This window comes from Lepisosteus oculatus, chromosome 5 (assembly GCF_040954835.1).
Source record: "Lepisosteus oculatus isolate fLepOcu1 chromosome 5, fLepOcu1.hap2, whole genome shotgun sequence".
Taxonomy (NCBI): Eukaryota; Metazoa; Chordata; class Actinopteri; order Semionotiformes; family Lepisosteidae; genus Lepisosteus; species Lepisosteus oculatus.
The window spans coordinates 16,686,631-16,703,574 of NC_090700.1; the positions used below are offsets into that span (position 1 = coordinate 16,686,631).

General features: G+C 38.7%; 1 protein-coding gene and 1 long non-coding RNA gene across 2 annotated transcripts; one reads left to right on the forward strand and one right to left on the reverse strand.

The window, feature by feature from the left end:
* Positions 1–613: 613 nt before the first annotated feature.
* On the reverse strand, positions 614–15,504 carry stoml3b (stomatin (EPB72)-like 3b). The gene is made up of 8 exons (XM_015341808.2): positions 15,306–15,504; positions 13,424–13,486; positions 9,907–10,010; positions 8,865–8,937; positions 8,029–8,111; positions 7,366–7,569; positions 3,686–3,820; positions 614–2,060 (listed from the first exon to the last, which is right to left on the reverse strand). Exons 1-8 carry the CDS (start codon positions 15,352–15,354, stop codon positions 1,866–1,868), a joined length of 906 nt encoding a protein of 301 aa, XP_015197294.2. The 5' UTR covers positions 15,355–15,504; the 3' UTR covers positions 614–1,865.
* LOC138239186 (uncharacterized) lies at positions 5,182–5,714 on the forward strand. The gene is made up of 2 exons (XR_011189635.1): positions 5,182–5,270; positions 5,539–5,714. It is a non-coding gene; the product is annotated as an uncharacterized lncRNA (long non-coding RNA).
* Positions 15,505–16,944: the final 1,440 nt, after the last annotated feature.

The following is a 16,944-nucleotide window of genomic DNA, read 5'->3' on the forward strand; positions in this document are numbered from 1 at the left end:
TTGGATGTGCAGAATGATATTGCTTATCCAGCATATGACTTGGAGATGAAGGTCTTCATTCAGGAGAACTGCAAAACGTTTTATATTTTGGTGTTAGAAAAACCAGCATTGATAAGTACAGTACATTTCAAACTATAATAAACTTAAAATGTACACAGTAACTTATAAAACCTACAATTTACATAATAAAATAAAATTTCCTGTTATGCACAGCACCATAATTCCATCAATTTTTTCAATTCAGAACGAGGCAAAAAAAAACACCTGGTGACCTGAAATGGCCCTATGAATTGCAAACAAACAGGCTTGCAAATACATCTCTTTTAATTCAATAGAAATATTGGTCTCGACTTGAGAGACAGTTTTGTCGACAAATACTACTTGTTAACTCAGGATGCAGATAACATTGGAACATTTCTGCAGTGAAATGTCTGCCGTACAACCTGCTTGTACTGTACGTCGCATCATATTAGTCATTACAGTGACTAGTGAGCAGGAAGGGCCGCTTCATGTCGTGCCAGGTCTCGGTCTCACCCTTGGCTTCGCGACAACAATGCTGTCTATATAGTACTTTTGAAATTTGTAAAATGTTTCTATAGTGTCAATGAATTTATTTTGTTACTGAGATTTCATAACCAGTCTGAAAAGTCAGGACTGCAGTTCCCCTTTAAAAGTTTGTGCTGCTGCTTGTCAGTTTTCTTGTAGAGCCCTTTATTAGTTTAGGACAAACACCTTCAATACAGTACTTTAATCTTGGAGGGGTGTAAAACAGCGATATCAGTGAGGATCAAAAGAGCAGTGGAGGCTTGCGGGACTACAGCCGAGAGTATGTTTTATTTGCAAAATAAAAAGAAAATGGTTGAACATTTAATTTAAAAATGAAAATGAGCACATAATACTGTATGTACTGTACTAACATTGCTGTCTGCAAATTCCAGTACATATTACACATAGGAATGAGGCATCAAGGTTTCTCCAGTCATAGCTGGGGAAGAAGGTGCACAGACCAGCCCTTTGATCATGGGGATACACCTTGGAGGGAAAATTTGGAAAAGCCAAACAAACCCGATCCAGCATTTTTGGGGGGAAATGGGAGAAGCCTGGAAAAACTGGCAACAACCTGCACAAATGCAGAGAGACCTTGCAAACTCCACAGAGATGTACAAATTTTATTTCTCTCCCCATACGGCATAAAAACTGAAAAAGAGTCAGGGTAAAGCTTCTGAGCTAGCTGTATGTAAGACATCTTTTCAAAGGGATAATTGTCTGTGCAGTGACAGCCAGTCATTTGCCTGCATTGTTAAGATGGTGAGTTAACCTGACAGCTCTCAATAGAGTTAAAATCTAGCTAATTAAATATTCTGTATTTAATTACAAGGGGTACTGTTCATGGAAATGCAGAAAATAAATAAGGAAATGGTCCTTAGCTTTTTGTTTTGAATGCCAGGTTTGGCAAGACTGCTTCAGATTAGATTAGCGGATCTGAGCAGCTGTAGGGAAGTCGTATTCTGTGGTAGACATTAGTCAGTAGAAATATTTTTAAACTGTACACAGCCAATTTCATAAAATGAAAGTAAACTGAAATTCCCATATAATATTTCACATCTTCGGTGAAGGACCACTCCTAACATGCCATTCAGACAGAGCTCTCAAGAGTTTCTGAGTGTCAGGTTTGAGGGCCAGTACTGTAAAGTAAACAGTGAATGTAAAGTACAGTATAATAAAGGTAAATTAGCTTATTTAATAACAATTATAAACAATTCCCAGTGTCTCTTAGTTTTCATGAGCGAATGTAATCATTGCTCTCCTTTTCATTTCTGTCCTGCTGGCTATGCCCAGGGTGTCCCAGGCTTGCCTGCTTGGCTTCACTTTCCCTTAGAGAGGAAGGTCTGCAGTATGTCCACAGGCAGCGGGAAGACAATAGTGGAGTTCTTTTCGCTGGCGATGGTGGTGAGGGTCTGCAGGTAACGGAGCTGCAGGGCAGAAGGGGACTCAGAGATGACCAGCGAGGCTTCCTTCAGGGCCCTGGACGCGTTCATTTCTCCCTCGGCTGCGATCACCTAGAGCAGAAGAGACGACGTCAGCGAACACAGGACATGCTGCTCGCGAGGACATCCCCCGGTTGCTTGCGACAGGGTCTGTTTTGTCGGAAAAGTTACATTTCCAGCTGGTTCAAATAAAGCGGATCAAGGTGCAAATACTGTGGTGGATTATTTATATCAAGGTTGATTTTGGTTGCTGCTTTAAAGAGTGATGAAAAATGAAAACAGAATGAAAATTAAAGACGGTTTCTGATGAACAACAATATAACAAACATCCTTGGCCAAACTGTTAGGCATCATGCTGTCAGAGGACAATGATTTCTACTAGAATCCTAATTTAATCTGCTAAGAGCAGTCTTGATTTAGTACAGGAGTCCAGGTTAGAGACTAGATTGTAGATTAAGTGGCAGGCAATCCAGGATGGACTACTATTACAGATGGACTGCCACTAGAGGAAGATAAAGTCCCCTATTATCTGTAACAAATGTCACTGATGATTGTTATTTGATTAAATTATTAGTGAGGAGTGTCTGTACGCATACAGTACTCAAAAGGGCTAAGGGCTTGCTTGGGGTGTGTACAGTGGTTGGGTTGTTAGAGTAACAGACTATATTTTTGTTGAGCTTTTTCTATCATAAAGCATCCTTCTCTAATTCTGAAGTCATTGTGGTCTTGAAATGTGCTCAGACCCTTCAAGCTACCTTACTTAGGCTGGAGTCTGGTATATTTCCCAGATCTTGAACATACTGTACATAAAACACAATATCTGAACCCCATGCCTAATGTATAGTGGATTTTTATCCTCCCTCACTATGAATCATTTAGATCTTAGAGTCTCCAACATACAACCATCTAAACGTATATAAAATGTTGCCCTCTCTCCACTGTGCCTCTGTGTTGTTTGTCACTTTCAAATATTTACCTGGTTGCACTTTTTTTAGAAAAAGCCCTCTTATCAAAAAACCTACCAACTGCAGTAAAACATTTAATGTGTTGCATGTAAACAGACATAGTAAAGCTTTGTGTAGATTAAACAGAAGATACTCTGCACCAGAGTATTGCCAGAAAATTGCAAAACGCAAGCAAATTCATCTGGAGGGAGGAGTTGATAAATCTTACATAAAGTACACTAATTATGGCATTAATACTACCAGAAGAGAATAACTAAATATTTTAAATAATGTCTCCTCACCTCCAAACAGTAAGAAGAACTGAATGGCTTCTGTTTGACTTAACTGTTGAAGTGCAAGTACTTGAGCAACATAAATATTTTAATCATGGTTCTGATGGGAACTTCAGAGAACATGGAGACCTGCAGACATATTCCACCGGCATTTCCAACTGTCATAGTGAACTTTTCCCCTGTTGTAGAGTTCACAATGTCTGACTGGTGGATTAAAACTGTGGAGGAGAGGTGCATCTCTTACAGACACCACCTGCAGGTGTCACATCCCACATTCCTCCCCTAGAGGGTGCTCCACTACTCCCATTATTAGTCCTGTGATTGTTGACATGGGTCACAGAAGACTGATGTCATGAATCAGGTTCAAACCTGTGACATCTGGATGTAATGAGCCAGTGCCATTGGAAGCTGAATAAACAGTTTAACTTGGGACAGGAGCTGTCCTGGGTTTTATTTCTACCTTGGCTCTGGCCTCCCGGGTTGCCTCTGCCTCAGCAGCCATAGCCCTCTGCAACTGAACAGGCAGTTTGACATCCTTGATCTCCACACGCTCCACCTTGATGCCCCAGTTATCTGTGGCTTCATCCAGGGACACCTAGAAATGGAACAGATACCAGAAGCATGAGGGGCAGGAACTGACCACCGCCTTGCAAGGGATCTACAGTGTGGTGTAATGGGATGACAATGCTTTGTCACTAAAGCCCAAGCTGCTGTGAGGAGATATGATTTCACTGGTGACACTGGACAGAAGGTTCGAAATTGTGTCAAGACTTATGTTAGAGAGGGAGGTGTCTTCAGTGCCTTCAATTTTCTTTTTCACCAGTGAATTTCATGTCATCACTAATAAAGCAAACTGTATTTCCAAATGTAAGGTAACACTTTGGTATCTAAATATAATACTACTAGGCTAATGATGACATACAACTTCACAAGTTGTGTACATGACACATGGCTCCCCCAGGCTTAAGCTACCACAGAACATAGATTGAAAGAGGATAAGATCTCTCTGATGTGACCTGAATAAAAATAACAGCCTATTTTTCTCCAGTAAAAATATGAAAAAACAAAGTGTTTCCTCAGATTTAAACTCTCCTTCCACAGAAGCTATGTGAAAATGACTCATTCATCTTGCTCAGCAATAAACAACAACCACCAACACAAGCCCGTTGTGTTTTCAACAGTTGAAAAATGACTTTGTGTAAATTAATATTCATTCACAAATAAAATGTGTAATTGTTTTTATTCTGGATTTCAGGGAGTGGACCCAATACACATTTCACAATTTACTTGTATTCTTAAGTGTTTTATAGTTATTCCGCATTTTTCATTTCTGCTATATACAGTAAATTAAGAACTATATGTATTTGTATATTTGTTAAATAAATCTTTAAGTATCAAATTACATAGGCTTAGATTTTTTTAAAAGATTAGCATTTTTTAAAAGACCTACAGAATGCTCTGCCATTGTGAGGTCATCATGACATCAAGGTTCCAATCATCAGAAAGTCATGACTGGAACCTAAACCAGGCATTTGCATTCTTGCTTTTACAGAGTGAGGATGGAACTTCGGTTCTGTGCAAAGTTACTGCTGGCTTTTGTCCTTACAACGGTAGGACAATACCCACTGTACAAATATGGGTTGGTTCCATATGTTGAAGAGGACAAGCTAAACATTGTTCTGGTTGAAGACCCAGAAGAATCTCTTGTGCCAAAACCTGAGGAAGAGATCGCACCAGCAGGGCAAAACCCACTGGATAAGAATGGATCCCCTCAAAATGAAGGAGAATTAAATATCATTCTGGTTGATGATGAGCCTGTCTTACTTGTACAGGAGGAAAAGGTGAAGACAGAAAGTGAAGGCTTGGAAATTCAACACCAAACTGTTGAGGACATGGATGAGAGTAGATGGGTATTCTTTTGGAAAATGCCAATGTTTGGAGGAATAACTGGAGAACAGCTGATTGTACTAATAGACTACATTGGGACGGCTCACTGTTTATACTGCCTGCTGAGATGGGCAAAGAGACGTCTCACAGTGAGACAGGTAACACAAAGCCTTAATTGCCTAAACTATTCAAAATACAAAGGAATCTGAAGTCAGATTTATGGTGACTTGTATTGTTTTGGTATAATTTTATTTTCAGCTAGGTAAATTTAGTTTCACGATGATAAATATTGTTAAGAAATGCCCAACTTAATTGCCTCAGGATTGGGCTGGAGTACAGTAGGTACAGCATGTAATTAGATGTGGCCATTTTGTAAGATTTAGTGTCTTATTTGTCCTGATCCCCGTTCTTGTTTGTCTCTTTCAGGCTGAAAACCCCCAGAACCCCTCAGTGCTGTGCAGATGCTGCAAGAAGATGGAAAGAGGGAAGCAGCTGAGAGAGAAGAAGAAAAGAGCAAAATGCCAAAAGATTTAAATGAAGACATGGACTGTCACTGTTAAAGTTATTATTAATGTTTAATAAATCTTCTATATACATTACAATTGTGCTTGATCTTTTTTTCTACAGATTTATTCCAAAAAGATGTCCTGTATAAATCATGAACTACCTATATGTGTATATTTGTTAAATATTTCTTTAGGTCTTAGATTTAAAAAAAATCATGAGCATTTTTTAAAAGACCTACAGAATGCTCTGCCATTGTGAGGTCATCATGACATCAAGGTTCCAATCATCAGAAAGTCATGACTGGAACCTAAACCAGGCATTTGCATTCTTGCTTTTACAGAGTGAGGATGGAACTTCGGTTCTGTGCAAAGTTACTGCTGGCCTTTGTCCTTACAAAGGTAGGACAATACCCACTGTACAAATATGGGTTGGTTCCATATGTTGAAGAGGACAAGCTAAGCATTGTTCTGGTTGAAGACCCAGAAGAATCTCTTGTGCCAAAACCTGAGGAAGAGATCGCACCAGCAGGGCAAAACCCACTGGATAAGAATGGATCCCCTCAAAATGACAAAGAAGGAGAATTAAATATCGTTCTGGTTGATGACGAGCCTGTCTTACTTGTACAGGAGGAAAAGGTGAAGACAGAAAGTGAAGGCTTGGAAATTCAACACCAAACTGTTGAGGACATGGATGAGAGTAGATGGGCATTCTTTAGGAAAATGCCAACGTTTGGAGAAATAACCGGAGAACAGCTGATTGTACTAATAGACTACATTGGGACAGCTCACTTTTTATACTGCCTGCTGAGATGGGCAAAGAGACATCTCACAGTGAGAAAGGTAACAGAAAGCCTCAATTGTTTAAACAAATGATGCTACAAAATAATAAAATATGCCCCTCTAATTGCTTCAGTTTTAGGTTGTGTGTGAGGTGGGGGAGGGGGTGTGCATAACTACATGTGGTAATGTTGAATGGTTTAGTTTTTTATTTGTCCTGATCCCTGTTTTTGTTTGTCTCTTTCAGACTGAAACCCCCCAGAACCCCTCAGTGCTGTGCAGATGCTGCAAGAAGGTGGAAAGAGGGAAGCAGCTGAGAGAGAAGAAGAAGAAAAGAGAAAAAAGCAAAAAGATTTAAACAAAGACATGGACTGTCACTGCAGTCATTGTTAAAGTTATTATTAATGTTAATTAAACTTTCTATATACCAAATGACTATGTTCACTACTGAATTTATTTCTCAACATTTAGACTTAAGAAAAGAGTAAAACATCACAAAATGGAAATATATGTATTCATTATTTTATATACAAGCTTATAAAATCTATTCCCCTAGGTGGTTGTTACATACATACTGTACTATGCCACTGTGCTGCCAACAAAATTTCTGTTTCTTTATTATTTTAGGCGCAAACCATGGTAATGCTTCCACTGTCTTGATCACCCTAAGTAGTATAGTGTTTAATCTTTTTCAATTTCACAGCACAACATACTAACATTTAAATTTTGTTTAAATATTATAAGACAAAGAATAATAAGCCCGAGTGAGCAGTGAGTATGTTATTATTCAAAACCCTGAAATTGTAGTATTCAGGGATAGAGTTTGCCACATCATGTAAAAACAAAAAAACCCATTTGCTTTAAACCGACTTTTTAAATCAAAACCGCTTTTACCCACAGCTGCTACCAGCCACAATGTGACTGAAAGTGCAGCTATATCTGAAAGGGAGTGATTGCTTTAAGACAGTACCTGCATGCTATGGGAAATCCCTTCCCGATCGGACAGCAGCTCAGAAAGGTTCTTAGTTCCCAGAACATTCCTCAGTGTGGTCTGAGCCAGCAAGCGTGTGGAGAAGTCAGCGTCAGTCACATTGGCAACCGAGGAAATAGGGGAATTCACTCGGAAATACACCACACCATCCACAGACACTGTCACGGAGTCTTTAGTCAGGATCTAAATGGCAGCAGAAGACAATGGAATCAAAGCATTTATTAAGTCAAGTGAAGTTACTACCAAAGCCAAACGGACCATCTACTGTATAAATAGTAGATGCCATTTCATTGCCAGCAACTACTGCTGCACGCCGTCCTGTTGTACATTTGATAAATAAACTTTGATTTGATAAATGGATACCTATCACTCCTCATTCTTCATAATTCATTCTTACTTAATTATATTTTCTATTTTGTCCAGACTTCTCATCTTCACTATTTTATTTTTACTAGACATAAAACAACATGATACAGTAATCTCGATATTTAATACTTAACATATCATCCCCCTTTTTTAAAATGTGTGTTTATTTTGCTTGTTAACGTTTGGCCCTTTAGCTTTGATGAAAAGTAATACGTCCATGCAAACAAAGGTCACTGGATTGCTGTGTGATTGTGTAAGAGTGAAATAAATCAGTACCTCTTGTGGAGGAATGTCAAATGAAACTGTTCTCAAATCCACTTTCCTGAAGGTATCTGTGCATGGTAACACAAAGAAAAGACCTACAAAACAAAGAAACAACAAAAAAATTACATTTCTTGCATCAGTGGTCAATGCTGGTATCATTACTATTTACCAGAGGAAATATCAATATACTGTACTATTCCCCACATACCATATGTAACCTCTGTAAGTCTCAGACCCCAACCAAGCACACATTTAAACAATCTTCAATGTGCAATGATGCCTATAACAGTGACACTATCTAAAAAAACTGCTTCTGAATGATAAGAAAAGCAGTAAATTAAGGTTAGCTCAGTAACAATCACTAAAATATCTGCAATGCTCGACAGAAAGATACGGAAACAAAAACGTCTCAATCCACATTTTTGCGCATACACTGTACAGTCCATGATGCTTAGACTTTATATTGTAGATGTAAAAAGTATGGACTGAGAAGTCATACAGTAAGTCTGTAGTGTTGTGATTGCAGATGGAGCTTTTTCATACTTTCACCCATGACTCACTGCAACTAAAGCACTTAGCTCCCACTCCAACCAGGAGGGGTGTTCACGCTGAGTTAGAAAGATGCTGCACTTGAAATGTTATAAAAGGGCATTTTCTGCAGAAAAGAAGGAACAAAAACATGAAATGACACATATAAAGTAAATATGGCCTTTTTTGTCTTGGATGGTACAATTCAGGAGCTGAAAAATCACATTTAGTCACAGATTTTTGTTTCAATTCACATTTAGATCATGCTGCTGTCAGTGTCATGTATGGCACTGTTTTAGCATCAGCCACTTATGTCTCACCTGGCCCCTTTGGTTTCCGAGAGGTGATGCGTCCCAGTCTGAAAATGACGGCTCTTTCATACTCCTGGACAATCTAAAATAAAAACAGCATTGGAATCAACCACTCGTTTTGCTGGATCTCTCTGGATGAGCCTAAAAAAATCTATCCAAAAAGCCAAATTGAAGTCTTATAGGATGATATTTCATATTACAACAATAAATAACAGCCATTCAGCAAAAAATAATACATTTTAAATTATGTGTGAAATCTTTAGTCAAGTGATTTTTAGTAAACTGCTATAAACAGATTGAATACTACAGTAATTATAATTGTGTCCTATCTTGTGAAATCTTCTTATTTATTGTTGTAGTCTTCTTATTTATAGTTATTGTCATCCTGTAAAGCGCTTTGAGAAGTCACCTTTAAAGACGCTATATAAAATAAAGTTTATTATTATTATTAGTATATTAGATGAAAAATGTCAGACTCAGGCTCATACAGCCAGCGGCCATATCACCCTGCAACTCACAACTGGCAACCCACTGAAGCTAAGCAGGTGTGAGCCTGGTCAGTACCTGGATGTGAGACCTCCAGGGAAAAACTAAGGAAGAGGTGTTAGTGGGGCCAGCAGGGGGCGCTCACCTGCAGTCCATGTGGGTCCTAATGCCTCAGTGTAGTGATGGGGACGATATACTGTAAACAGGTGCCGTCCTTTGGATGAGACGTAAAACCGAGGTCCTGACTCTCTGTGGTAATTAAAATCCCAGGGCATTTCTCGAAAAGAGTAGGGGTGTAACCCCGGCGTCCTGGCCAAATTTCCCATCAGCCTTTATCAATCATGGCCTCCTAACAATCCCCCTCTCTGAATTGGCTACATTACTCTCTCCTCCCCACTGATAGCTGGTGTGTGTTCTGGCGCACTATGGCTGCCGTTGCATCATCCAGGTGGGTGCTGCACATTGGTGGTGGTGGAGGGGAGTCCCCATTACCTGTAAAGCACTTTGAGTGTAGTGTCCAGAAAAGTGCTTTATAAGTGTAAGCAATTATTATTATACGACTTACCCTTAAACATAAAAATATGGAAACTGGCAAGGTTAAGATCACTAGAAAAATAGAGAGGATAACCAAAATCCAACCACAGCATCCCAGTCCGTTATTTTCCTCCCCTTAAAAATGGGAAAGAAATAAACAGAATAAATAATTAATCATAAATCACATGATTACATTAAAGCTGTGGATAAAAATGTGAAATATTAATGTAAAAATGTCACAGCATTTCTAAAGTGGCAAGATGGAAACAGGATACTCTGACATTGTGGTTAGCAGTATCTAAAAGTAACCTCTGTTAGGGATAGTGCTGGAGGCTGATCTTTTGTTGAAAGATGATCATGAAGCAGGAACTCTCACCTCGCTCAAACTTCAGATTCAAACTCCTAAAACATTTCTTTCTTATGGTCTGACATTCTTTTCCTTCCCTTCCATCCTTTCCTTCTCCTGATCTGATCTTATATGGTGTGTTTCTGGACTGTTGTTTGACACTTAATCATTTACGCAGAACTTAATTCACTAAAGATAAACCAGGGTTAACTTTATAATTGCTTTGATCACAGACTCTGGATCCTCTATACAGTAGCTCAGCAAACAAGCTCTGAAGCTGGAAATGTTGACACTACCAGGTGTTACACTTTATCTAGTCTTAGACACCTCCATTGACACCTTCTTCAGCCTGTAACAATATTTTAAATTAAGCTCCTTGTCTAGCAAGGCTTACTGTACTGTATGTATATTTGTACATATTATTTGTACATATTATGTATATTTCTTTAAGTTGGTCAGACACATTAATTGTAACTTTAAGCCTTTTGCTATGATGCGATTTATAGCACTGAGATGTGCATGAATTGTAACAGAAATACTTTACTTGAATTTTTACTTTTTACCCTTTTTAACAGGAGTCATGGTGCATTACTTTGCGATGCTCAGGAGAAGGCAATGTGTTCACTTGTTAATTAAGTACTGTAGTCGGTCAATAGCTGTGAGACACGTGACTGACCAACTGATGAAAAAATATGTGACTAGGAACAACATAATTAATGGTTTCAGTCTTGTACAATATAATGCATCTATTTCACTCAGTGATGACCTAACTTCTTTATTAGTCTTTCTAAATTGTGAGGACTACTTAAATCTTATGTTTCTTATCTGTTGATAGGTAATATTGTTTTAAATGTATTATGTATTGTGTTATGTCTTTTACCTGTCTGCAAAACAAATATCCCATGTGGGACAATACAGGAAGTCTTATCATAGGAGAAGGTTGAGTTACAGCAATGAAAACGTTAACTCTGGGAGCCAGCCCATAATTTCTGGCTAGCAGAGATTCCTGGAAATGAATTTCAGGACATACCTTAAAACAATTCTTATTCATATAATATAGATTTTATAATCTAGTGAACTACAGCCTTTACTGAATGTGTCTTTGATTTTGGTATATGAGGGTATATATGGTATATGAGGGTGTGGATAAGCTTATGTCTGAAAGTTTTAAGAAACTTTGGCTGCTTGCCAAATGCCAAATGGATCTTAAACACAACTACTGTACATATGGATAGGATATACATTTTTATTGGTTTGTTTTTTATTGCTGTTCAGTGATTCAATTTTTTGTCAAGCAAGCATTTACCCTGTGGAAACCTCAAACTATGTATTTCAAAATGTTAAGCCTGCACCCAGTTTCAAAGTATGCCTTGGGCATTAACTCCGATGTCACATGGTTTTGTTTACTTACAGCCCTCACACTTACACTGATAAGGGAATATGAACTTCAAAGGTCAGTTTGCACATTCTTCCTGTCTTGATGCTAGGTTTCTCTAGGAACTAAGGTTTCCTCAAATTTCCCTGTCCAATGTTTTGCCTAAACCTTGTACTTTTGAAAAAGTGTAATTTTCCTTGCTTTGTTTGTGTGTCCATGTGACTTAAGATGAATCATGAAGTTGTTTTCAAACCAGCACTTTAGCTGACTTCTTTATTAATTAGAAGATATCAAAAGCACAGGCAAATAGGCTGTAAGTGGAATCAGAGCAGATCTACACTATAAAAGTGTTCATTTTACATACTATCAGACATCAAGTGAAACATTTCCCTTTTGGGCTCTGTACAGTTCCTGTGTACTTGGAAAATATTTTATTAGGTGTACTGAAAAATCGTTACGTTTGCTTAAGGAAGACAATTGTCTATTGCCTGCGCAATTATACAAGGAAGTACTGTATAGGCTAAGTAAATTATTTTGTTAATAAAAATAAATATGACCAGAGCAATGTCACAACCTAACCAAAAATAAAATAAAGAAAAAATGTTCTTGAAAATGATTTTTAATTTTAAAAGTGCTCAGCTAAAAGAAGAGACACATCTGAAATCCATTGCAAATCCAATTCAATAAATACATCTATTACAGTATCAAAATTTAAACTTTTATACTACCATGCTAACAGGCAAACAGATCTGACCCTTTTGAGTCTGTGGTGTTATAAAAAGTGAGCACTATCCTGGGGCAGCTGGATATAAAAGAGCTCTTTCCTGGTCATGGTAGATTTGATTAAATGTCAAATTAAAAGCCTCTTTATAAGACTCTGCTTTGAAACACTGTGAAATTACTAATTATTCATATAGCTACTGTTCATATACACTACTATGCAATACTCTTTTATGACAAGTCAGAAGGTACATAATATACTTTTATTATTAACAGTAACAATTTACCTACACTTTCCATTAGCATTTTATACTGTACATTATAACAACTTGAGCTGCTCTAAATACAGCTAAATTTTGGCAATACAAAACCAAGCTTATCTTTTACTTGACACTGACCGGAATGTTTAAAAGTCCGAAGAGTCTGTTACATTTACTGGTCAAATCTAATTAATTAATTGTCAAGTGTCAATGTCCTCATGTTGAACAAGAATACAATACTACCAGAATTAGCAACTATCATTAAATGAAATGGGTAAAATTTCTGTATGGGGTTTCCACAGAATCAAGTATCCACAAAAATTAGAAAACATACCGAGTGATAGCTCAGAACAATGCAAAACGTCTACAACTTTTGCATAGCAGTCTTTTATATGTTTTTTCCCCCAACAATTCCAACACTAATTCAACGACTAATATAGGATAAGACTGAAAATCAATTTATGAGTTTAACTTTATTATTATCCATTTTCAATTACTGGGGAATCCCATACAGGCTTATGGCGAAACAGAGCTTCACCCTGCAGAAAATGGGAACAAGGCAGGGTCACCCAGAACAGGCCATTAGATGGCTCACATGCAGGGGACAATTTAAAGATGTTAATAAACCTAGACAGCAAAATGTATGGACTGTAAGGGGAAATCAGAGCACCGGGTATAAGGAAGAAGATGTAAACTCACCATGCCACTGTGCCACCCAGTAGTAGTAGTTATTTATAACAGTATAACAGTTATTTAAGCTTATGCTGCCAATGCCAAGAATAGCATGAGGAGAAAAAAGAGAATAATTGATACTTATCTGTACTTTAGACAAAGAAATGGGACTCACCTATTAAATTTTGACTGCTCTGAGCTGTTACTCTGTCCTTCCCTTCCATTTCCATACGATTATCTGAGAGGTACAGAATAATGTTATTTCTGTGAGACTGAGGAAACACAGAGCTTTTAAAGGCGTAGCCTAAAGCAAAAAAAAAAACTGGGCTGGGTTTGTTTCCATACACTTCAGCCTGTAGCTGTGAAACAGGTTAGACTTCACCACTGATAAGTGATGCAAATTTGTCTTGTGACTGCAGGAAAATCTGTGGGAGGCAGGACTCAACAGTTGTTAGATGGCCTATCTGTTTATTTAAATGCAGAGGTTATCTTTCAGGGTTCAAATCGCTACACCTTGCTAGTGGTTGAAGCGAACATAAATACGACACAATAACAGTGGTCCTTGGGGAGATAAATACAAGATGCATTTACCAATGCCGAAGTTTAAAATTAACAACGATAATAATAAGTAGGTCAAGTACAGTAGGTAGCTGCTTCAGCATGTGCAGGCTGCAAAGGAACAAGTAAAGGTATATTCCATGCTGAAAAGACAAGAAACGCATCTGTTTCAGCTGTAGAGCCTGGAGAGTGTCTTTTCAGCTTGGAATACACCTTTACTTGTTCCTATAATAATTGCTTACACTTACAGTACATAGTGTTTTTCTGGACACTCCAATCAAAGCGCTTTACAGGTAATGGGGACTCCCTTCCACTACCACCAATGAGCAGCCCCCACCTGGATGATGCGACGGAGCCATATTGTGCCAGAACGCTCACCACACATCAGCTATCAGTGGGGAGGAGAGCGGAGTAATGAAGCCAATTCATAGAGGGGGATTATTAGGAGGCCATGATTCGTAAATGCCAGGGGGAAATTTGGCCAGGACACCAGGGCAACACCCCTACTATTTTCAAGAAAAGCCCTGTGATTTTTAATGACCACAGAGAGTCAGGACCTTGGTGTTATCTCATCCATTGGATGGTGCCTTTTTACAGTATAGTGTCCCCATCGCTATATTGGGGCATTAGAACCAGGTTCTTCCAGCAACAACCTTAGTTTGTCCCAGGAGGTCTCCCATCCAGGTACTGACCAGGCTCACACCTACTTAGCTTAAGTGGGTTTCCAATTGTGAGTTGCAGGGTGATATGGCTGCTGGCAAAGCACTGAGGTTCCACCGAGATAGGTTTTTTCACCAAGAGATGTGTAGCGGCATGGCTTATTAATAATACAGGAATTAAGTTTGCTGCTTCCTTGCCAGTCCTTCTCTCCCTCATCTCAGTGGTGCTGGACACAGAGAGGCTATTCCATTTGGTTCAGATTTAAGGTGTTTTTCTAGCTGATAGAGTTTCCTGATAAGGAACAACTCCCAAGGCTGAGATTCTCCAGCCACCCTAATAAATGGTAATCTCTGGTGCCTACCTGTCTGGGAGATTCCATGGGAGAGTCTCATCCCAAGGTTTACAATCCTAAGGTCAGAGTGCACTGTTACTCATCCTCCACCTCAATCAGCCAATCAGAAACTGGTAGGGCAGGACAACCCCACATGGGTCTTGAATGCCCGTGAAACTTTCAAATAACGAACGACTGTAGTTCCTCCAGATAAAGAGGCAGCACAAGGCCCAAAAGGGCCCCCCTCCAGGACCTTCTCAGACTCAGCTCAGACAATCACGTGACGGCCAGTGTGTCCGAGTGTCAGGACTTTATTTTGTTCTAAGAGTCGAGACCAGAGGTCGCCTGCGCATAACCAAAGGATCCGCCCGAGGTTAGCCCAGCAGCAAGCCTTGTGAACCGCCGGTACCCCACCGCGAAAGCTCGCCTGATCAACGAGTGAACTACGGTCGGAACTGTCGACAGCAGAATATCAGTATTCAGGACAAGCGCTACATCGGGAACGAACCGGTCTTCTTCCCCTCTAAAGAGTGTGACTTGCTTGGACCCGCAGTCATTTTTCATGTGCACAAACTAGCCGGTCTTCAGAGAGTAACTGCCAGCACGCCGCACCAGGAATCTCTCCCTCCTTCTCCCACACCTCATGCCGAACCAGGACGGCCTGGCACCGGGCCAGAGGACGCCGATTGGACGCAGCAACAGCCTGCTACTGTTCCTTTGTGTCCGCGGGAGATCTGAATCCACACAGATTGGATTGAGTATTCAACATTCTGCATTACAGCTCGAGAATTCAATTGTTACCTCAACCCAGTTGATTTCAATTTAATTCCTATGAGTGATGTACTTGCATTTGAGTATCTAGTGTAGAACTTGTAATCAAAGTTAATTTACGAAACGGTATAAATGAATGGTATACTGAATGTATGTTCCTCTTGGTTTGTAAATCTTCGTTATTGAATATATATATTTTGTATTCTGCTAACCCTCACTAAAAGATCTGTTATATTTATATTCCATTTTATGTATTAATAAATGTATTCTCATGTATTAGTATCCGTGTGTGTGCATTGCCGAGTTATCCCACAAAGTTGGTTTTCTAATAGCCATCAAAGAATCACTTTGTGACTTACTGCTACAATTAATAATTGTCCCAGCAAATGCACAAAACCCCTACAGATGTGTACTGCAATCATGCACGAACTGTGGAAATAAAGGACAAACCCACCATGGCACATTTTCTAATATAAAATAGTATTTTATAGATGTGTTTCCTTTGTCTCCTAATCTCTTACTGCTATCTGTTAATATGCAAATATTTCATTTTACACTTATTGATGTAAATCTGACAAAACATTAATTTTGAAAGCTTTAGTACCATTAATCCAGCATCAGCAGATGAGGAGCAGGGGCAATTGGGGAGAAGACAAAGGCAGACATAATTATTTATATAACGACTACCCAGGGAAGTACAGTAATAGATAAAAATAATTACCTGGAAATACAAAAGGCTAGTGAACCAGGATTCAGACTTCTGCTGGACTTTAGTCTACCATTTAGAATGGCTTACATATACTCTAAAAATGATGTAGTCTATTCAGATTCAGAAAAGGATGTTTTCATCAGTGACCGTGAATGGAAACAGCTTGTTGATTAAAAATTAAAAAAATGACTATTTTTTTAAGACATATCCCATGGGCTAATGTTTTTTTAAGGGAATGAATATCCTAAAATTCCTTCTTACTAAACATTAACCTAATTCCATGAGCCAACAATGGATATGGGTTTCAGTTCAGGGAAGGAAGCAGTATCAGTTGACAAACAAGCTTGTCGTGTTGTCAGAGCCCAGGTGTGAGTCCTTCGCATGGACTATTATGGCAACAGGAAATCACGTGAACATTTTCATCATGTGAAATCATGAAACCACACTACATTGTTTTCTAACAATGAAGCAAAATAGTGTTCACATTTTTTTTTAAATAGAAACATTGCGATATAGTTACAAATTTGTCTTATATTTCTTTTCTTACTGTATATACCAATATATTTATTATTTTGTTACATAGATTTTCCCAAATTATATTCTAATTTAGATTATGGGGATTATTAGGAGGCCATGATTGGTAAAAGTAAGGGGAAAAGTTGGCCAG